General features: G+C 42.6%; 1 protein-coding gene across 2 annotated transcripts in view; it reads right to left on the reverse strand.

The window, feature by feature from the left end:
• Positions 1-16,973, reverse strand: part of UPF2 (UPF2 regulator of nonsense mediated mRNA decay) — a gene marked incomplete at its 3' end in the record, with an annotated part of 673,568 nt that overhangs the window by 26,752 nt on the left and 629,843 nt on the right. For both annotated transcript variants that reach the window (XM_082254342.1, XM_082254343.1), the window contains exon 19: positions 16,111-16,278. In XM_082254342.1, the coding sequence (XP_082110468.1) occupies positions 16,111-16,278 (168 nt within the window). The remainder of the gene's footprint in view (positions 1-16,110; positions 16,279-16,973) is intronic.

Raw genomic sequence — 16,973 nt, forward strand, 5'->3', positions numbered from 1 at the left:
GAAAACACGATTTTGTAGCCGGACCAAAACCGCTCGTGGACCCACTTGTCTTGAAACAGGTAGATCCACGGGTCCGGAAAAAGGCGAAGACGTCCTCCCCCCACCCCAGATACGGGTGAGAGTGCCTGCAGGTCTGGAAGGCCCATTGGCATACCAGACCAGGCCCTTATGGAACCTCCGGAGGAGATCCTTCCAGGGAGGCTCCGAACAGACGATTGCCCACCAAGGGAAGATCACATAAGGCCATCTGGAAAGTCTGGTCTGCAGACCAGCATTTTAGCCATATCGTGTGGCGAAGGAGCATTGCTGTCGCAGACAGCCCAGAGATTAAGTGACCTGCATCCAGAGAGGCATCAGACTAACTGCAACCCCTGGACCAACTACTCCACCAGCTGCACAAAAGCAGCCGGAATCTGTTCCCCCTCCAGAACCTTAGCGCAAGCTTGCCCACTCGGGAAAGTCAGGGACACCATGCACTTATGAACACCGGCCGAAGGACCGAAGTGGCCATAGAAGAGATGTGATGGACCAAAATCTCAGCTCTCCCGTCAAAAGGATATTTTAAACCGGAGACTCCTTCACCGGAAATAGGACAGAATTATTCAGCCTGGAAACCTGGAGAGTCCACTACAGGTGAGACTGCCCACGTATTCATCAAAGACTCTTTCAAGGTAGAACGTCTATCGAAACGATCAGACACTGCCATATTGCGTTTAGAACAACTCCACTGACTCCCGACAATTTTGTCACGGTAGGTGGGAAAAGGGAATACCATTGCCAACTTTAGGGGATCCGCGGGCCCCAAGGGGACCGGCGCCTCTGATGCAGCAGCAGCTGCATCCCGCATGTTTAAAAAGCTTCTTGCACCAGCACCCCAATATGCGTATGCAAAAACAGTACAGGCGCAATTTCTAAAATCTTGCTACACCAAACCGCACAGTACTGCGGTAGCCTACATTTTGCTGGCTGCGGACACATGCGTGTTTGCCAGCTGCGTCGAGGAACTATTAGGAATTAATGGCACCCCCATGTATATGCAGAAGGCAGCTGCCGTAAAAACAGGAACTGTCCTCACCACAGAGCACCCGAAGTGCGTAGACACAAACCCAGTAGAGTTGCTATATGCTAAGCTCACCCTGAAAACCTAACATAAGCAGGGGAGGTCGGCGACCACAGTCCCGCAAGGAGACGCCAGCTAAAGGTCCACAAAAGGACCACCTATTAGTCCTAAGGGTCGCCCACCATAAAGGACATAGCTTCTAGAAAAGGGAAGGGGGGGGGGGGTTTATTAAATATAAATACACCAAATTGCACTTACAAACATCTCTTGGTAAAGAGCGTATACAGATGCAAAGGTAGGCTGTCAGCAGCGTGGCCACGCTGCTGACAGCCTACCTTTGCATCTGTATACGCTCTTTACCACGAGATGTTTGTAAGTGCAATTTGGTGTATTTTTATTTAATAAAAAAATTTAGCAGTGTTACACTATTTTGTGCTCCCTTGTTTTTTGGTTCCTTTCTGGCCATCTGACGGAGTGAGAGCCTCTCTGGTGTGACGGTTCATATCTGCTATTACCTCTTCACCTCAACATCAGTGACCTCAGTCATCCCTTCGGATTATCCATCCATTGTACAACAAGCTGATTTGACTATTTGGCTATATGGCATTTTGAGTCCTATCGTTCTGGTGAGCACATTATATCTCTATATCTTGTTGGTGTTGGGATCCAGTGAGCACTTCAATTATCACCGTTGTGGACTGTTTTTTTCACTTCACATATGGGACTGTTGATTTGATGTTCACTTTCATTCATTTTGCAATTAATTTGTATTTACCTTTCTTGGTATATATATATATATATATATATATATATATATATATATATATATATATATATATATATATATATATATATATATATATATATATATATATATACATATACACACACACACACATACACGGGGCAGCATGGGTTGACGCGTTTCGCTGAACTAAATGTTCAAAAGTGCTTTCTCAGAGACCCTTTCAATCCTTGTCAGACTTTACGAAAAAGGAGAAACAATTATAATACATCAACATTCCACATATTCAATTAATCATCTTTAGATTAATAAATACTAATGCTCACCACAAATATAAAGCACAAAATGCAATAAAAGCTGGGATGTAGGGCGCCCTATAGGTATGTCACGGACATCCGCTGGTGGCAACTTGAAAGGAATCCCCCAGCACCTCTCATGAGAGGTGCTGGGGGGGGTGCGCCACTATGGAGACCAAACAAGGTGATGGCAGAATCTATAAAATAATAATAATATGTATAGAGGATACATAAAATACATATGAGCATGCAGTTTCCTTGGTGTTACAACTTTGTGTAAACCCCTTTGGTGCTTGGTGGAGGTCTGGCTTTCTAGGAACATAATGGAGCTGGTCTGTTTTTCCTTTTGAAAACCGTGGAGATTTTGGTTATTATTATTTGCTTCCTCATCCTTGGTGGTGGTGGCTCCTTTACACCTCATCCTTTACTATGCATGGATGGAATTTTATTTTCTTGCCCCCCCCTTTTTTTCTTCACACCAAGGGAAGCACCACTTTATCTATGTGAACCACCAAGTAAGGTGAACGACAAGACAAAGCAGCCTGCTCAAACACCCAGAGTACAATGGCCACCAAGAAGGCTACTTTCTGGGACAATGTGAGCAGAGGAATCTCCTAAATATTTTCAAAAGGCAATTTCTGAAGAACAGACAGTACCAAGTTGAGATCCCACAGGGGCAACGGAGACCGCGCTGGGGGAGCCAAGTGGTGAACCAAAGAATGCGTAGCCAAAAGGTCGTTGAAAGAAAAATCGCAAAGGCCGAAACCTAGCCCTTGAGGGTACCCAAGGCCAGGAGCAGTTCCATACCTCTTTGGGAGGAACGCCAAAATTAGAGCCACCAAAAAGGAATGGGGGGGGACCCCCAGAGACAGAGACTGACACCACGCAATGTACGACCTCTAGACACAATGGTAAATCTTCCTAGAGATAGGTTTTCTAGTTTTTAATAGTTTTTAACAGCGTGGGGATCACAGAGTCAGACATTCCCCTATCCTTCAGCATCTGACTTTCATCAGCCAAGCCGTTCAAGCCAGCGACTTTAAAGCAGGAAGGAAGATCGGCTCTTGCGCCAATAGGTCTTCCCTGAGGGAGTCTCCAAGGGACATTGGCGACCAGCTGTACTAGATCCGTGTACCAAGACAGGCAAGGCCAGTCTGGTGCCACTAGGATGACCGGAATTCCTTCTGCCTCGATCCTTCGCATAAGTCTCAGTAGCAGTTTTAGAGGGGGAAAGGCGTACATCAGACGATACTGGCCCCCAGGAAGCCACCAGTGTGCCTTTGGCGTCAGCCAAAAGGATCCGGAGACTTCACCACAAACCTCTGCACCTTTCTGTTGAGATGAGAGGCCAACAGGTCCACCTCGGGAGTTACCCACCGGAGACACAGCTGATGAAACCCCTCTGGATGAAGCGACCATTCTCTGGTCCAGAGGTAATTCACCTGCCAATTTTCCACCCCTATATGCACAGCAGAGAGGGCTGGAACAAAACATTCTGCCCACCGTAGAACGCCGGCTACTTCCCGAGCCGCTAGGACACTTTTTGTGCCCCCTTGGTGACTGACATACTATGGCCTTGGCATTTTCTGATTGAGTCTGTACCGGGCATCCCTGAAGAATGGGCCAAACAAAGTCTGATCGCTCGAAGTTCCAGTATTGATCGGTAGTCTGGACTCTTCCAGAGTCCAAACCCCCTGAGCACAATCTGTGCCCAAGGCACCTCCCCACCCGGACAGGCTGGCATCCATGGTGACCACCGTCCAGTACAGAGAAGGAAGGATTTTCCCTGTGGAAGCGCCAGAGAGCGAAGCCACCAAATCAGGGATCCTATCATACCCCGGCTCAACAGAATCAGATTGTCTAGAGACCGTGGATTCTTGTTCCACTTGGCAAGAATCTCTCTCTGCAGAGGTCTCATGTGGAATTGTGCAAACGGAACCGCCTAGAAGGTAGACAACATGAGGCCCAGCACCCACATGCAAGTCCTGAGAGATGACCAACTACTGGACAACAGAAGTCAAATTGCATCCTGCAGCTTCTGGAGCTTGGCCAGTGGAAGAAACACCCTGGCTGAGGCAGAGTCCAGGGTCAGACCGAGATAGTCAAACTTGGACAGAAGCAGAGCAGACTTCTGGAAATTCAATGTCTGCACAGTGATTTCCAGGTAGTCCTTTAGAGCAGTCGGAGACTGTACCGCAATCCCCCCGCTGTCGCAACAATGCTAACAATGGGGCCAACGCTTTCGTGAATACCCGAGGAGCTGAGACGAGACCACAGGGTAACGCCACAAATGGATAATGCTCCTCGCCTGCGGCAAAGCAGAGGTAGCACTGATGCCCGACATATCGACATATGGAGGTAAGTATCCTTGATATTGATAGAGGCCAGAAGATACCGTTGATAAAGGGATGCCACTACTGAACGAATGGACTATCCGGAACTTATGTACCCGCACAAAGCGGTTCAGAGCTTTGAGGTCCAGGATAGGACGAACTTTGCCTTCTTTTCTGAGAACAGTAAACCGGTTTGAATAAAAACCCAGAATCAGCTCGTGGACCCACCTGTCTTGAATCAGGGAGTTCCACGGGTCCAGAAAGAAGCGTCAATTTTGTCAAAATAGGAATCATCCTCACTATCAGAGCACTCTTCTGGGTGCGTGGACGCAGACCCAGAAGGGCAACTCACACCTGCGGCGGCCAGATCAGACTAAGGATCTGAGGAGACGGAGGCGGCAGGTGAAGGCAGTGAACGCTTTTTGCTGGTCTGTACATGCAGGACCACATCAATCTAATGCCTTGTTTCCACTGAGCGGTACAGTTCAGTACGGTTGGGAACGGTACACCTTGATCAGGCTTGCGTTTCCACCGCCAACAGTACCTCAGCTCAACAGTACCTCAACAGTGCAGCTCCACCCTGTTGGTACAGTACTAATGTGCTTGGTACCCCAACGAAAGGGTCCCAAAAAAGTGGTACGGTTTTGAATTAGGGTACCATTCACGACTTTTGACAATGGAAACGGCAAAAATTGCGTACCGTACCGAACTGCTCAGTGGAAATGAGGCATTAGACACCAAGGACTTCAGGGCCGCCGCTGCTCTTGCAGACAGGGTGGACTGGGACCCAGATAGGTCCGCCGCCTCAGAGGGGATCAGGTGGTGAAATGTGCTCCAGGGACACCATGGTTAACCAGGGGAACCACACAGGCACAAATGAAAAAACACTGCTAAGTGACCCCCTGCCGCCGCCACCACAGATCCCAGTAGAACCAGTCACTGCTACAGGGAGAGGGAGAGCCGCAAGGCACCCACAGGAACTCACCAACCCCGCTCAGGCACAGAGCAGAGCACCAGATGCTGCACACCAGGTGGTGATCAGAGAGAAAGAGGAAGTCCAGGAGTCAGCACTAGAGGTCCACTGCCGCAATCACGCTCATAAGGCTCGAAAAACATGGCTGCGGCTCTAATCAATGGGAAACCACAAGAAAACGGCCGATTGACTACACAAACATGGCCGCCCATATATACAGCCAGCCATCCACAACAAGATGGCGGCTCCACGTGGCGCTCGGGACCCACGGGGGACCAAAGGGAACATTCTGACAGTGGGGGGGGAGCCCCCCCCCCCCCAGGACAACTCCCCCTAAAAAAAAAAAAAAAATGCATGGTTGGCTGCGTGGTCCCCTCCCCGGCCCCTATCGCCCGCTTGACACCCCCAAAATTAACCTGGACAGGTATGGTGGGTGGTGGTCCATGGGGGACCCTGGCATATGGGGGAGGGGACGCTGTGTTGGAAGGAGGGGAACCAGAGGGTCCGACCGTCCCAGGGAGGGGCCCACATCCACCCCAAAAGGCTATCAGGGAAAGGAGGGGGGTGACACTACGTACCATACCATGGAACCAAGTGGGCACACGCTTGCTGGAAAGACTGGGGAGACCGTAAGGGTCTAGAATATCTAGTCCGTCGTCCAGTTCAGCAGTTGATTGTAGTTCTCACAGGAACAGAAAAGAGGGAAAAAATTCTAGGACCAGAGATCCCAGCAAGGAACTAGGCAGAAAAAAAAATGGAGTCCCTATAGCAGGGAGGGGGGAGTATATCCCCTGGGACAGCCCAATTGACGTGGTAGGGGGCAGCATAACCCAATGGTCAGGAAGATTCTGGAGCTATGTCCGTCAATGAACGTAAGGGAAATACCTTTGTTCAAAGTAGCATTGAATCAGCTCATTAACTAGATCTCTGCAGTATTTGGATTAGAATCTGTCTAATCCAAATACTCCCTTTGGAGTATTTGAGCATCTGGGCAAAGGGAATACTGGGTATCTGCAAAGGAAGGTGGGTACTACAGGCATGCAGGAGCATAATCCTGGTTAAATAGGCTTCTGGAACAAGCAAGTACCTAGCGTGGTGTGGTCTTGAGGTTATAGATGTTTAGATACAGGAAATGAATGTCTGTGTCAGCCAATGGCAGGAAAAATGTTATGGGGTTGGGCATACCATTGTAATATTCAACCAAGTTCTCAGTAGTATCTATCCACAAAAGAAGTACAGTACTAATACAGTACTAAATCAGGGAATAAGATGTTCTGTTTGTATTGGTACATTACTAAATTGGCAAAGGATAGAGCCACATTTGAGCCCACTGCCATGAACATTGAAGATAGAATTTCTCCTCAAATTGAAGGTAGTTCAAGGTAGGAACAAGTCTTAAACCTAGCAGGTAAGTTACTGACAGTCACTCATGACCCAAGGAGGCAAGTAAATTTTATACTCGCTCAATCGCCTCTTCATGGGGAATTTCTGTATATAATATTTTGAAATCAGGAGCAAAAAGTAAGTAATATAAAAGAGATTCAAGTTGTTTGTTTGTAAAGAGTTAACTACTATTGTAGAGTTCTTAAGATGAGGGCTTCTTTTGTACCGAAAACTGCAGAAAGTAGTCAACAAATAAAGCAAGTAGCTATAGAATCAATCCTCTCTGAAATGATGGGTTGTCCAGGAGGAAGTGCGTAATAATGGTACAATGCAAGAACCCAGCAGTGAAGCACCCAAACTGGTTCTTTGTTATTCAACTATGGGAAAGTCTCCTGTAAGTGGTCATAGATCATGCATTTGAAAAGACTGGTCAGACCTGCAGGCAAAAATGGAGTAAAGTGTGCATGTCTAGAAGCTTAGTTAGGATCTCATGTTGCTAGTCTGATATATCCTGCAGGACAATGATACCCCATTTGTTGGCGGGGGGCAAAGAGTAATCAGAGAATAAGGAGACTCTCAGCCCTGCTAAAGTTAAATTTCAAGATTTTGGCCATACTTGAACGGTATCCGATTTCATGCTCAACCGTATGGTGGAAATTCCACACTGAAGAAGAGAAATCAGAGGCCTTAGTAGTGCTGTCTGGTTGAAAATGGGTAGAGGGCACATCCATGTGGGAATCATTGAAGATTCCCCATAATCCGATTTTCCTTTCAAACGTGTACAGGTTTACAAGAGAATCAAATTAATTGAACATATTTGTTATAAACAGACCCTTACTCTACAAACTTTGTTCACTTATAGAAATGGTATGTCTAAACTACAGAGAGGATTAGTTTCAGGAGGCACAGTCAGTACAAGAAACACTACATAATCATGGCTTACAGTTGAACATTAGCCATAAAAATAAAGGCATGACAAATTACTTCATGCTGGCCCCTTTTCCAGGAAAAGCTATGCAAAATATTAAAAATAAGTGCCTATACAGTTTAAAATCCAGTAAGAGACTGCCTCACCCTGGTCAGAGCAGCCTCAGCTGTCCTGTATTCATGGCAGTGTGCTGATAATCTGAGCAGTGCGGAAGTCTTACTAGAAGTCGATCTTCTGACAGCTCTAAAGTAGAAGTCTACTCAAAAACAATCTATCCAAGGCTAAACCTGCTCCCACCACCATTCTTAGCTCTATATTAGCTACGCTGTAGAGGTAAGAGGTTTACGTTTACCAATTCCCTGGGCACTCCGGTCACAGGATTAGCTCCCAGTGCTTAAGTGTAGAAGAGGGACAGCCTATAATGGACATGATCTCTCCACTTCCCTGAAGCTGGTTTACAAAGCGATCAATGTGACCGGACCAGAGCACCCAGGGAATAGGTAGTTCATATAGGGCATAAAATTGGGGTGGGAGCAAGTTAAACCACTTCCCACAAACCGACGTACCTGTAAGTTGGCTTGCAGAAGTGGTTGTACCAAGATGATGCCCAACCCGGTGCCGTTTTTTTTTTTTTTTTTTTTTTTTTAGAGCCGGCGGTTGGCTTGTAGGAGATAACAGCCAATGCAGCTCAGCAGCTGCTCGGCCGTTATCCCAGCAAGCGGGACCCACCTACCGCGGCTCTGCCCAGGTCTCCCGTCCCACCAGGAGACCCCAGCAACCAGCAGGCACCTCCGCCAGCTGGTTGGAGTCCCGAACAAAGCCAGATTTGGCTTTAATCGGGTCTCTGATGTAGTAATCCGGAAGTTACGTCACAGCGTCACTTCCAGTTTACTCGGCTGCTAACTGCGCCAATTTTAAAAAAATTGTCAGTATTCAAAAATGCAGATTTAAGCATTTTGAATACTTTGAAGTGCAGTGGAGGGGTCTAGGGTCTTTTAGACCCCGATCCCTCCATAAAAAGTACCTGTCACTGCCTATTACGGGATGTTTACATTGTGTGCGACAGCAATAAAAGTGATCAGATTTCCATTTATATTTTTAAAAACAGCGCTAAAAATAAAAAATAAATAGGGAAAAAAAAAAAAAATGTAAAGCGTTGCCGTGAGCTTGTGCACGAAAGAAAACGCATACATAATTCGTTCCCGTAAATTAAAATGGTGTTCCAACCACACATGTGAGGTATCACTGCCATCCCCAGAGCAATAATTCTAGAAAAAGACCTCCTCTAACTCTAAACTGTTAACCGTTAAAAATTTTCAAAAATATGAAGATTTTAAAGTACCATAGTTCTCGCCTTTCCACAAATGTGCGCAATTTTTAACCAAAACATGTTCGGTACCTATTTACTCTGCGTGACATTATCTTTCACAATATACAAAAAATTTAAAAACGTTTTTTTTAAATGCAGTGAAATGTATTTTTTCCCCCAAAAAAATTGCGTTTGAAAGACCGCTGCGCAAAAGACACGTGACAAAAAAATATTGCAACAACCGCCATTTTATTCTCATGAGTCTTTGCTAAAAAATGTAATATAATGTTTGGGGGTTCTAAGTAAATTTCTACAAAAAATACTGATTTTAACTTGTAAACAACATGTCAGCAATAGGCTTGGTCCTTCAGTGGTTAAGCTTAGATCGTTTTTGACTGGACTTCTACCTTAAGACTTACTGCTGTTGAGAGGGAAGGTAACAGGAATGAAAATGACTGCCGAGAAGAGACAGATTAGGGAGGGAGAAAAGAAAAGCAGGAGTGTTGACAGGACAAATTCTGCTGCCAAAGAGACACGAAAGTTAGACAGGCATTAGATTCTACAATTTTATTTCTTTCCACTACAATGATTAGTGTTGCCGGAACTAATCGTTCGGGAAAAACCCAACAGGCTGAGTGTACACAAGTCGATCGATAGATCAACATGTTTGAGACCAGGGTGCCTATACATGGATCGAAATTCGGCCAGTCCCTGGTGAACCATTGAATGTTGATCCATGTATGGCCAGATTTAAACTTACAAAACTTGGGTCTTTTTTTAATTCCCTCATTCTCTCTCCTCTTTCTGATGGAAGCAAGGGGACCTTCAGCACTGTAAAGCTTCTGCAGCCTTTCCCTCTAACTAAGCCAAGGCATACAAGCAAGACTGGAAATAGACATTTTACCTACAGAAAGTGACAGTTTTTGAGACCAAGGAGAGGAGAGGGAGAGAGTTCTCACTAAGGAAGTGACTGCTTCAACAAAATGGCAGCCTATGGCAAGAAAAGCAGGGGCAATGTTGAAGGCAATTTACAGAACACACTAATTTTGGTAGCATTATTATTAAAGTGAAAAAAATTTTCTTTTGTTAACCACTTAAGAACCCAGCCTTTTTCTGACATGTTTACAAGTACAAATCTGTATTTTTACTAGACAATTACTTAGAACCCCACCCACCCCCCCCCCTTCCCCCCCCCAAACATTATACTTTTCAACAGACAATAGAGAATGAAAAACAGTGGTCAGTGAAATTTTGTGTCACACATTTTTTGCACAGCGGTTTTTCAAAGACAATTTAAAAAAAAAAAAAACATGTTTACATGGCTTAAGAACTGGAAGTCACGTTGAAGTCGCTCCAGCCCTCCAAGGGCATAGAGATGAGCGATGGCCATCTTGCCATCATTTATCTATATGGGGAAACCTTGCCAATGCTGGATGGTTCCCAGGCTCAGTAACGTTAGCCTGGGAAGCAGCAGGGGGGGCAACTCTCCTGCCGCTTCTAAAAGTGATCCCTTTTACCGGAAAGCCAGCCCCCTGAGGGAAAAGAAAATACCGGGGTTATGGAATCTAGCTGCAGCCATAACCTCGGTATTTAATGTCAAAGTCATGATGTAAATTCCCAGTTAGGTGGTCATCAAGTGGTTAAAGAGCATTCACTGTTCTATGAGCAAGTTCTGCTTTAAGGCAGCAAGGTACCATTAGGATATGTAGTCCTTAGAAATTGAAAGCAAACCAAAGGAAGCAAGCAGGCAGGCAGCACTCACAACATGAAGGACATTTTCAAATAAGTTTACATTGGATTTACATAAATAGTTATGGTTTGTAAGCTATTACAATGCTGTTAAAAACTGAGTGTATGCTATGTCTAAAGATCAAATTTTGCAAAAGTTTACACTGGAACAATTACATACAGTCCAACGGTGAACTAAAGAATTCCAAATCGCGAACAAAACTACAAATGAACACATGTGCAGATCATTTTTCAATCTTAAACTTAGAAAAATAATTCTCAAACTGGTGTCATTTCACATGTAATCCTTTTCATTCACTGCTCTTAGCTCTGTTTTATGAATGAAGTTCAGTAGGTTACAGATTGCACTGAATAATCCTGGATTATTTGACAGGGCCCCAGGTACAGTGCCAGCAACATTTAAAATATTACATCAGTGATCATAAGAGTTTACTCCATTTGATCAGTGAAATTAAATCCTCTTTAGGTTGCACTGCTAGTTAAGAAACAATGATCAGTGCATTAAGGTTTGCTTTTCTGTTGGCAACTCACAACCATAACGACTGGTACAGTTTAATCTTTTAAGCTTCTAAATGCTAGTTTGAAGAGCATCATTCTTTCAGCATTTACATATCATTTAACAAGCTTTAACCAGATTTGCTGAAGCCTTGGCAGTGCAGACAGAAGTTTTTTTTTTTTTTTGGGGGGGGGGGGGGGATTTTAAACTGGCTTTCTTCTATACAAAGGGGAAAAAAAATAAAATTAAAATAGACTCAAATTTAAAAATAATTGAAATTAAAGACCCAAAGTTTTGAAGTTCAGCTCCCTCCATAAATTTTCTATAGGATTAGGGTCTGGAGACTAGCTTGGTCACTCCATGACCCTAATGTCACCAAGTACTAATTCATGTTTTGCTTGGGGATCAAATACGTATTTTACTCACTGAACTTCAACTTGTATAACATTTGTATTGTGTTTTTTTCTGGATATTTGGTTGATATTTTGTCTCCATCATTTAACCACTTGCCTCCAGGCCAATTCTGACACTTCCCTCCTAAATGTAAAAATCTACTATCTTTTAGCTAGAAAATTACTTGGAACCCCCAATTATATATTTTTTAAAAGAGATCCTATAGAATAAAATGGTGGGTGTTGCAATTTTTTTATGTCAGACGGTATTTGCGCAGAGGTTTTTCAAATGCAAATTCAAAAAAACAAAAAAAACTTTTATTGTAAAAATGTGAAAGATGAATTTACTGATACCAAACATGTCACGCTTTAAAATTGAGTCCGCCCGTGGAATAGCGGCAAACTACGATACTTAAAATTCTCCATAGGTGATGCTTTAAACGCCTTTACAGATTATCAGTTTAGAGTTGCACAGAAGGTTTGGTGCTAGAATTATTTCTCTCCTCTGACGTTTGCGGCAATACCTCATGTGTGGTGCAAGCAAAACAGTTTACATATGCGCCCGGGAGTAACATATGCGTTCGCATTTGCGCGTATGCACAGTGCCGCTTTAATTTTTTTTGTTGGTTTCTTTTATACAAAAACATTTTATTTTTTACATTTTTTTGTACTAACTTTATTGCTATCACAAGGGATGAACAGCATCCCTTGTGACAACATTAGCCATGACAGGTCCTCTTTATGGAGAGATTTGGGGTCTATTAGACCCCAGGTCTCTCCTCTGGCCCCCCCTGCAGCTGATCAGACCGATCAGTTGCTTCTCTGGCCGCTTGTGGCCAGGTAAACAAAAAGGCGGAACCAGAAGTGAACTACTCATCGCTCTTGGTTTCCAGGGTTACAGAGAGGGTAACGACATCAGTTCCTCTCTCTCTGTAAAGGGCAGCCATTGACATTGGCCGAATCGCTCCCGGGCACCACGCTCATACAGTAGAGCCCAGGAGAGTTGGTGGCAGGTGGGACCACGTTCCACCACCTGCAGAAATGATTGAGTAGCTAGCTACCCACTCGGATCACTTCTGCCTTACTTAGAATCGCCAGCTGAAAAGAATGGTACCAGGATGATGCCTGTAGGTGCAGGCATCACCCTGGTATAACCCATGAAACCCAATGACGTACAAGAACGTTCCATTTGGGGAGAAGTAGTTAAAATACACCTATGATAAAAATTATAGACCCTTTATCTATAAAATCTGCAGTGGATCAAATAATTACATTTTCCCCACTGTACGTGCATGTATCAACATGGGCAGCACTAGAGCTGCACGATCTGGCAAAAATGAGAATCACAATTTTTTGGCTTAGAATGAAGATCAAAATTCTCTCACGATTCTCAAAATCCGCTGCTGGGACCACACGTATATTAAAGCGGACCTCCCGCCGTTAAAAAAAAAAAAATACCGGGGTTATGGTAGCTATCTACTGCCATAACCCCGGTATTTAATGTCAAAGTGCCGCCGTAAATACAGTGGCGAGGTCCATAAATGGTGCACTGCAAGCCTAACGCAATGGCACCCAGACCACATTTATTTTCTGTGTGCCCTGGCCTGTACCCACCATAACATTGTGATGAGGTAGGTTGTGGCGCTTTGTGTAAAAAAAAAAAAAAAAAAATGGATATGCTGCATTTTATGCAACACAGTCACCGCACACTTCACTGAATGTCATTGTACATGAACTTGATTGAAGCATCATCTTGTAATGTGACACTTCAAAAAAATAAAAAAGTGGGAGAAACTTTTGCGAGTGTACAAAAGGGGGTACCCCCAATGGTTTGGGACTTTATGTGCCACTAGAACACTGAAAAAATAATACAACCGTATATAGACAAATTACAATTTTATTACAAAAGAAAACAAAAGAAATTCATACATGAACATATATATATCTAGCACACAACTAGATATATGTGAATTTTAAAACCTGCATGCAAGGCCAGACCAATATCAAGTGAGTGTATATCAAGTTATTATTTTCATTGTATTAATACTATATATATATATATATATATATATATATATATATATATATATATATATATATATATATTTAACATAAATAATATAATGAAAATAATATTTTCATTATATCAATAATTCACAAGTCAAATGGCTGAAAAGGTAGTGTTATGTGCAGAAAATGTAATCCCTAAAAAATAAATTAAATGTATATTATAAGGAATGATTTTGTAAATATATACTGTATTTATATATATAGATAGTAGCTAATAGTGTGTATGTATATATATATATATATATATACACATATATATACACATATATATATATATATATATATATATATATATATATATATATATATATACATACATACATACACACTATTAGCTACTATCTATATATATATATATATATATATATATATATATATATATATATATATATATATATATATATATATACAGTATATATTTACAAAATCATTCATAATAATATACATTTTATTTTTTAGGGATTACATTTTCTGCATATAACACTACCTTTTCAGCAGTTTGACCTGTGAATTATTAATATAATAATAATTATTGAAATTTTTATTTTCATCATATTATTTATTAGATTAATACATATAATATAATGAAAATAATAATTTCATTATTATATTAATAATTCACAAGTCAAATTGCTAAAAAAGTAGTGTTATGTGCAGAAAATGTAATCCATACAAAAAATAAAAAAAATAAATGTTTTTTATAATGAATGATGGATATATATCTCGCAGATTATAATACACATTTAATTTTTTTTTTTTTTTAGGGATTGCACCCCCTCCTTTCCATCCCTCCCCTACTCTGTCGATTACTTCACGATGGAAAGCTCATCATGCCATGTGAGGGCTGGAGTGCAGAGTCCATAGGGCCTCTGAAGGTACCGCCCATTATTATCAGTGGATGCGGTCTCTCACTGCTGACGTCAGTTCCTGTATCGGCGGTGCCATTTGCGTTCCAGGCTAGCTCCGCCACGGCAGACTGCCTCTCCTACCCCACCCCCAGAATCACCGATAGTCAGAATGGAGATCGTATAGGGGGGGTGAATCGAGATCGCAATCCTAAAACGTTTAATTGCGCAGCTCTAGGTAGCACAGTTGCTAACAATTTCGCCTGGCAGCATACAGGTCGTTGGTTTAAATCTTAACCAAGTTACTACCTGCCTGGAGTTTCTATGTTTCTACTTTACCTGTGTGGGTTTCCTCCAGGGTACTCGTTTCCTCCCACACTCCAAAGACATGCTGGTAGGTTAACTGGTTCTAGTATGTGTAAGTACCGTATGAATGCGAGTTAGGAACCTTAGATTGTAAGCTCCTTAAAGGCTGGGACTAATGTGAATCTACAACATATGTGAAAAGCACTCCGTAAATTGTCGACGCTGTACAAGTACCTGTAATTAATAAAATAAATGCTTATATCGATTGCCCGACACATGCTACATATGACCATGCACGCCAGGAGGAGAGCAATAATTCCACAACCAGAGCTCCAGGGTAACTCTAAACTGATGACCTGAATGGATCTATTAAAAAGAGTCACCTATGGAAAATACAGGGTACACAATTTTAAGGTTTTACATGTTGGGCATCTATTTACTCGGCACGACTTCATCTTTTATATATTACAAAAATAAATATTGAGAAATAGATTGCATTTGTGTACCCTAAAATTAACTATAGTTATTTTTCACTGAAATTTTGGGTTTCCTAAACCACACTAAAACTCTGTAAGGCATTTGCCTTTAGAAAATATATAATGTTTGGGGGTTTTATGTAATCTTCAGGGCTAAAATAAGTTTTTAAACATGTGAAAAAACAGCTTTGGCAGTAAAAGGGTTAAAGGCTTTTTGTTAAAATATATGAGAATGCAAAAAGCAGTCCCTTACTTTCTATTTGGCAGTCCCCTGCCAGTAAGGCACACCCCCACACACTTCTCACAGGAGTTTGACTGACAGCAGCAGGAGCCTATGGCTGTGGTGTCCTCAGTATTTCATTGTGAGAAGTGGTGCTTGCAGACAGGACAGCGCTGGAACGGTGACAGGAGTCAAGTGTTTAGGGATGGAGGTGGGGGTGGGTAAGACAGCAAGTGAGACATTTTTTTACCTTAATGCAGAGAAAACTTCTTTAGTAATAAATACATTTTTAATATTCACCTGAAGTTCAGCAATAACATACCATTTAAGAGCAAGCAGGAATATAAGCAACAGAAGAAACGGCCTAGTTTTAGGTATACACGAGTTTTTGGAAAAAGTCTAGCTTAATTGACACTAGATGTGTAATGGATGGTAGAACTGAACAGATTTATCAAATAAACTCTTGCTAATGTTACATATTCCTGAAGTAGCCTTCCATAAACAAAAATGCTTTAAAGTAACAAGTTACCTGCTGTTTGTTGCCTCTTCTGGTTAGCATCACAAATGGCATAGTGTCTCCACAGTCTGCATCCCCCTCCATACTGGTTAAGGTTGGTCCTTTCTTCAGTTGGGTCTTCAGATGCAAGGGAATGGCAACATCCAGCTGATGTACTTTCACAGACTCTCCGCTGCGTTGCTAAAAAATTTAAAAAAAGAAAATACTTTTTTTTAAAGAATAAGTTTGCCCTTTTGGACTGGGAAAAAAAAAACTTTTTTACTCAATCATTAGGGGCTCATTCACATTATGCATTAGGTAAACAAACATGCAATAATGCAACAGGATATCACAATCATTATATTAATGTGTTTGTAAAGGCTGAAGGTTTTTTTTACTCTATTCTAAAAACCTTCTGTGTTCTGCTCCCCCCCCCCAAAAAAACTCACCTAAGCCCCCTCACGATTCAGCAATGTGCACGAGAGCTTTCGGCTGACCCAGGACTCCCTCTCTTCATTGGCTGAGACAGCAGCAGAGTCACTGGCTCCCATTGTTTTCAATCCCAATCAATAAGCCAATGAGGAGAGAGCAGGGGCAGGGCCAAGCCATGGCTCTATGTGTCTTATGGCCACAGAGCAGGGTTCCGGAGGAAGCACACACCAGTGCCCCCATAGCAAGCGGCTTGCTATTGGGGGTACTGGTCAGGGGGGAGGAGCCAAGAGCTGCGGCCGGGGACCCGAAAATAGACTGCTCAGGGAAAACCACTGCACAGAGCAGGCAAGTATAACATGTTTGTCATAATTTTATTTTAAAAGCTAAATCTTTAATACCACTTTAAGGAAAACTTTTCATTTGAGTGAGCTGGCATTATGCATTAAAACACAAAAAAGGTATTG

Source organism: Pelophylax lessonae, assembly GCF_965119305.1.
Source record: "Pelophylax lessonae genome assembly, chromosome: 4".
Taxonomy (NCBI): domain Eukaryota; kingdom Metazoa; phylum Chordata; class Amphibia; order Anura; family Ranidae; genus Pelophylax; species Pelophylax lessonae.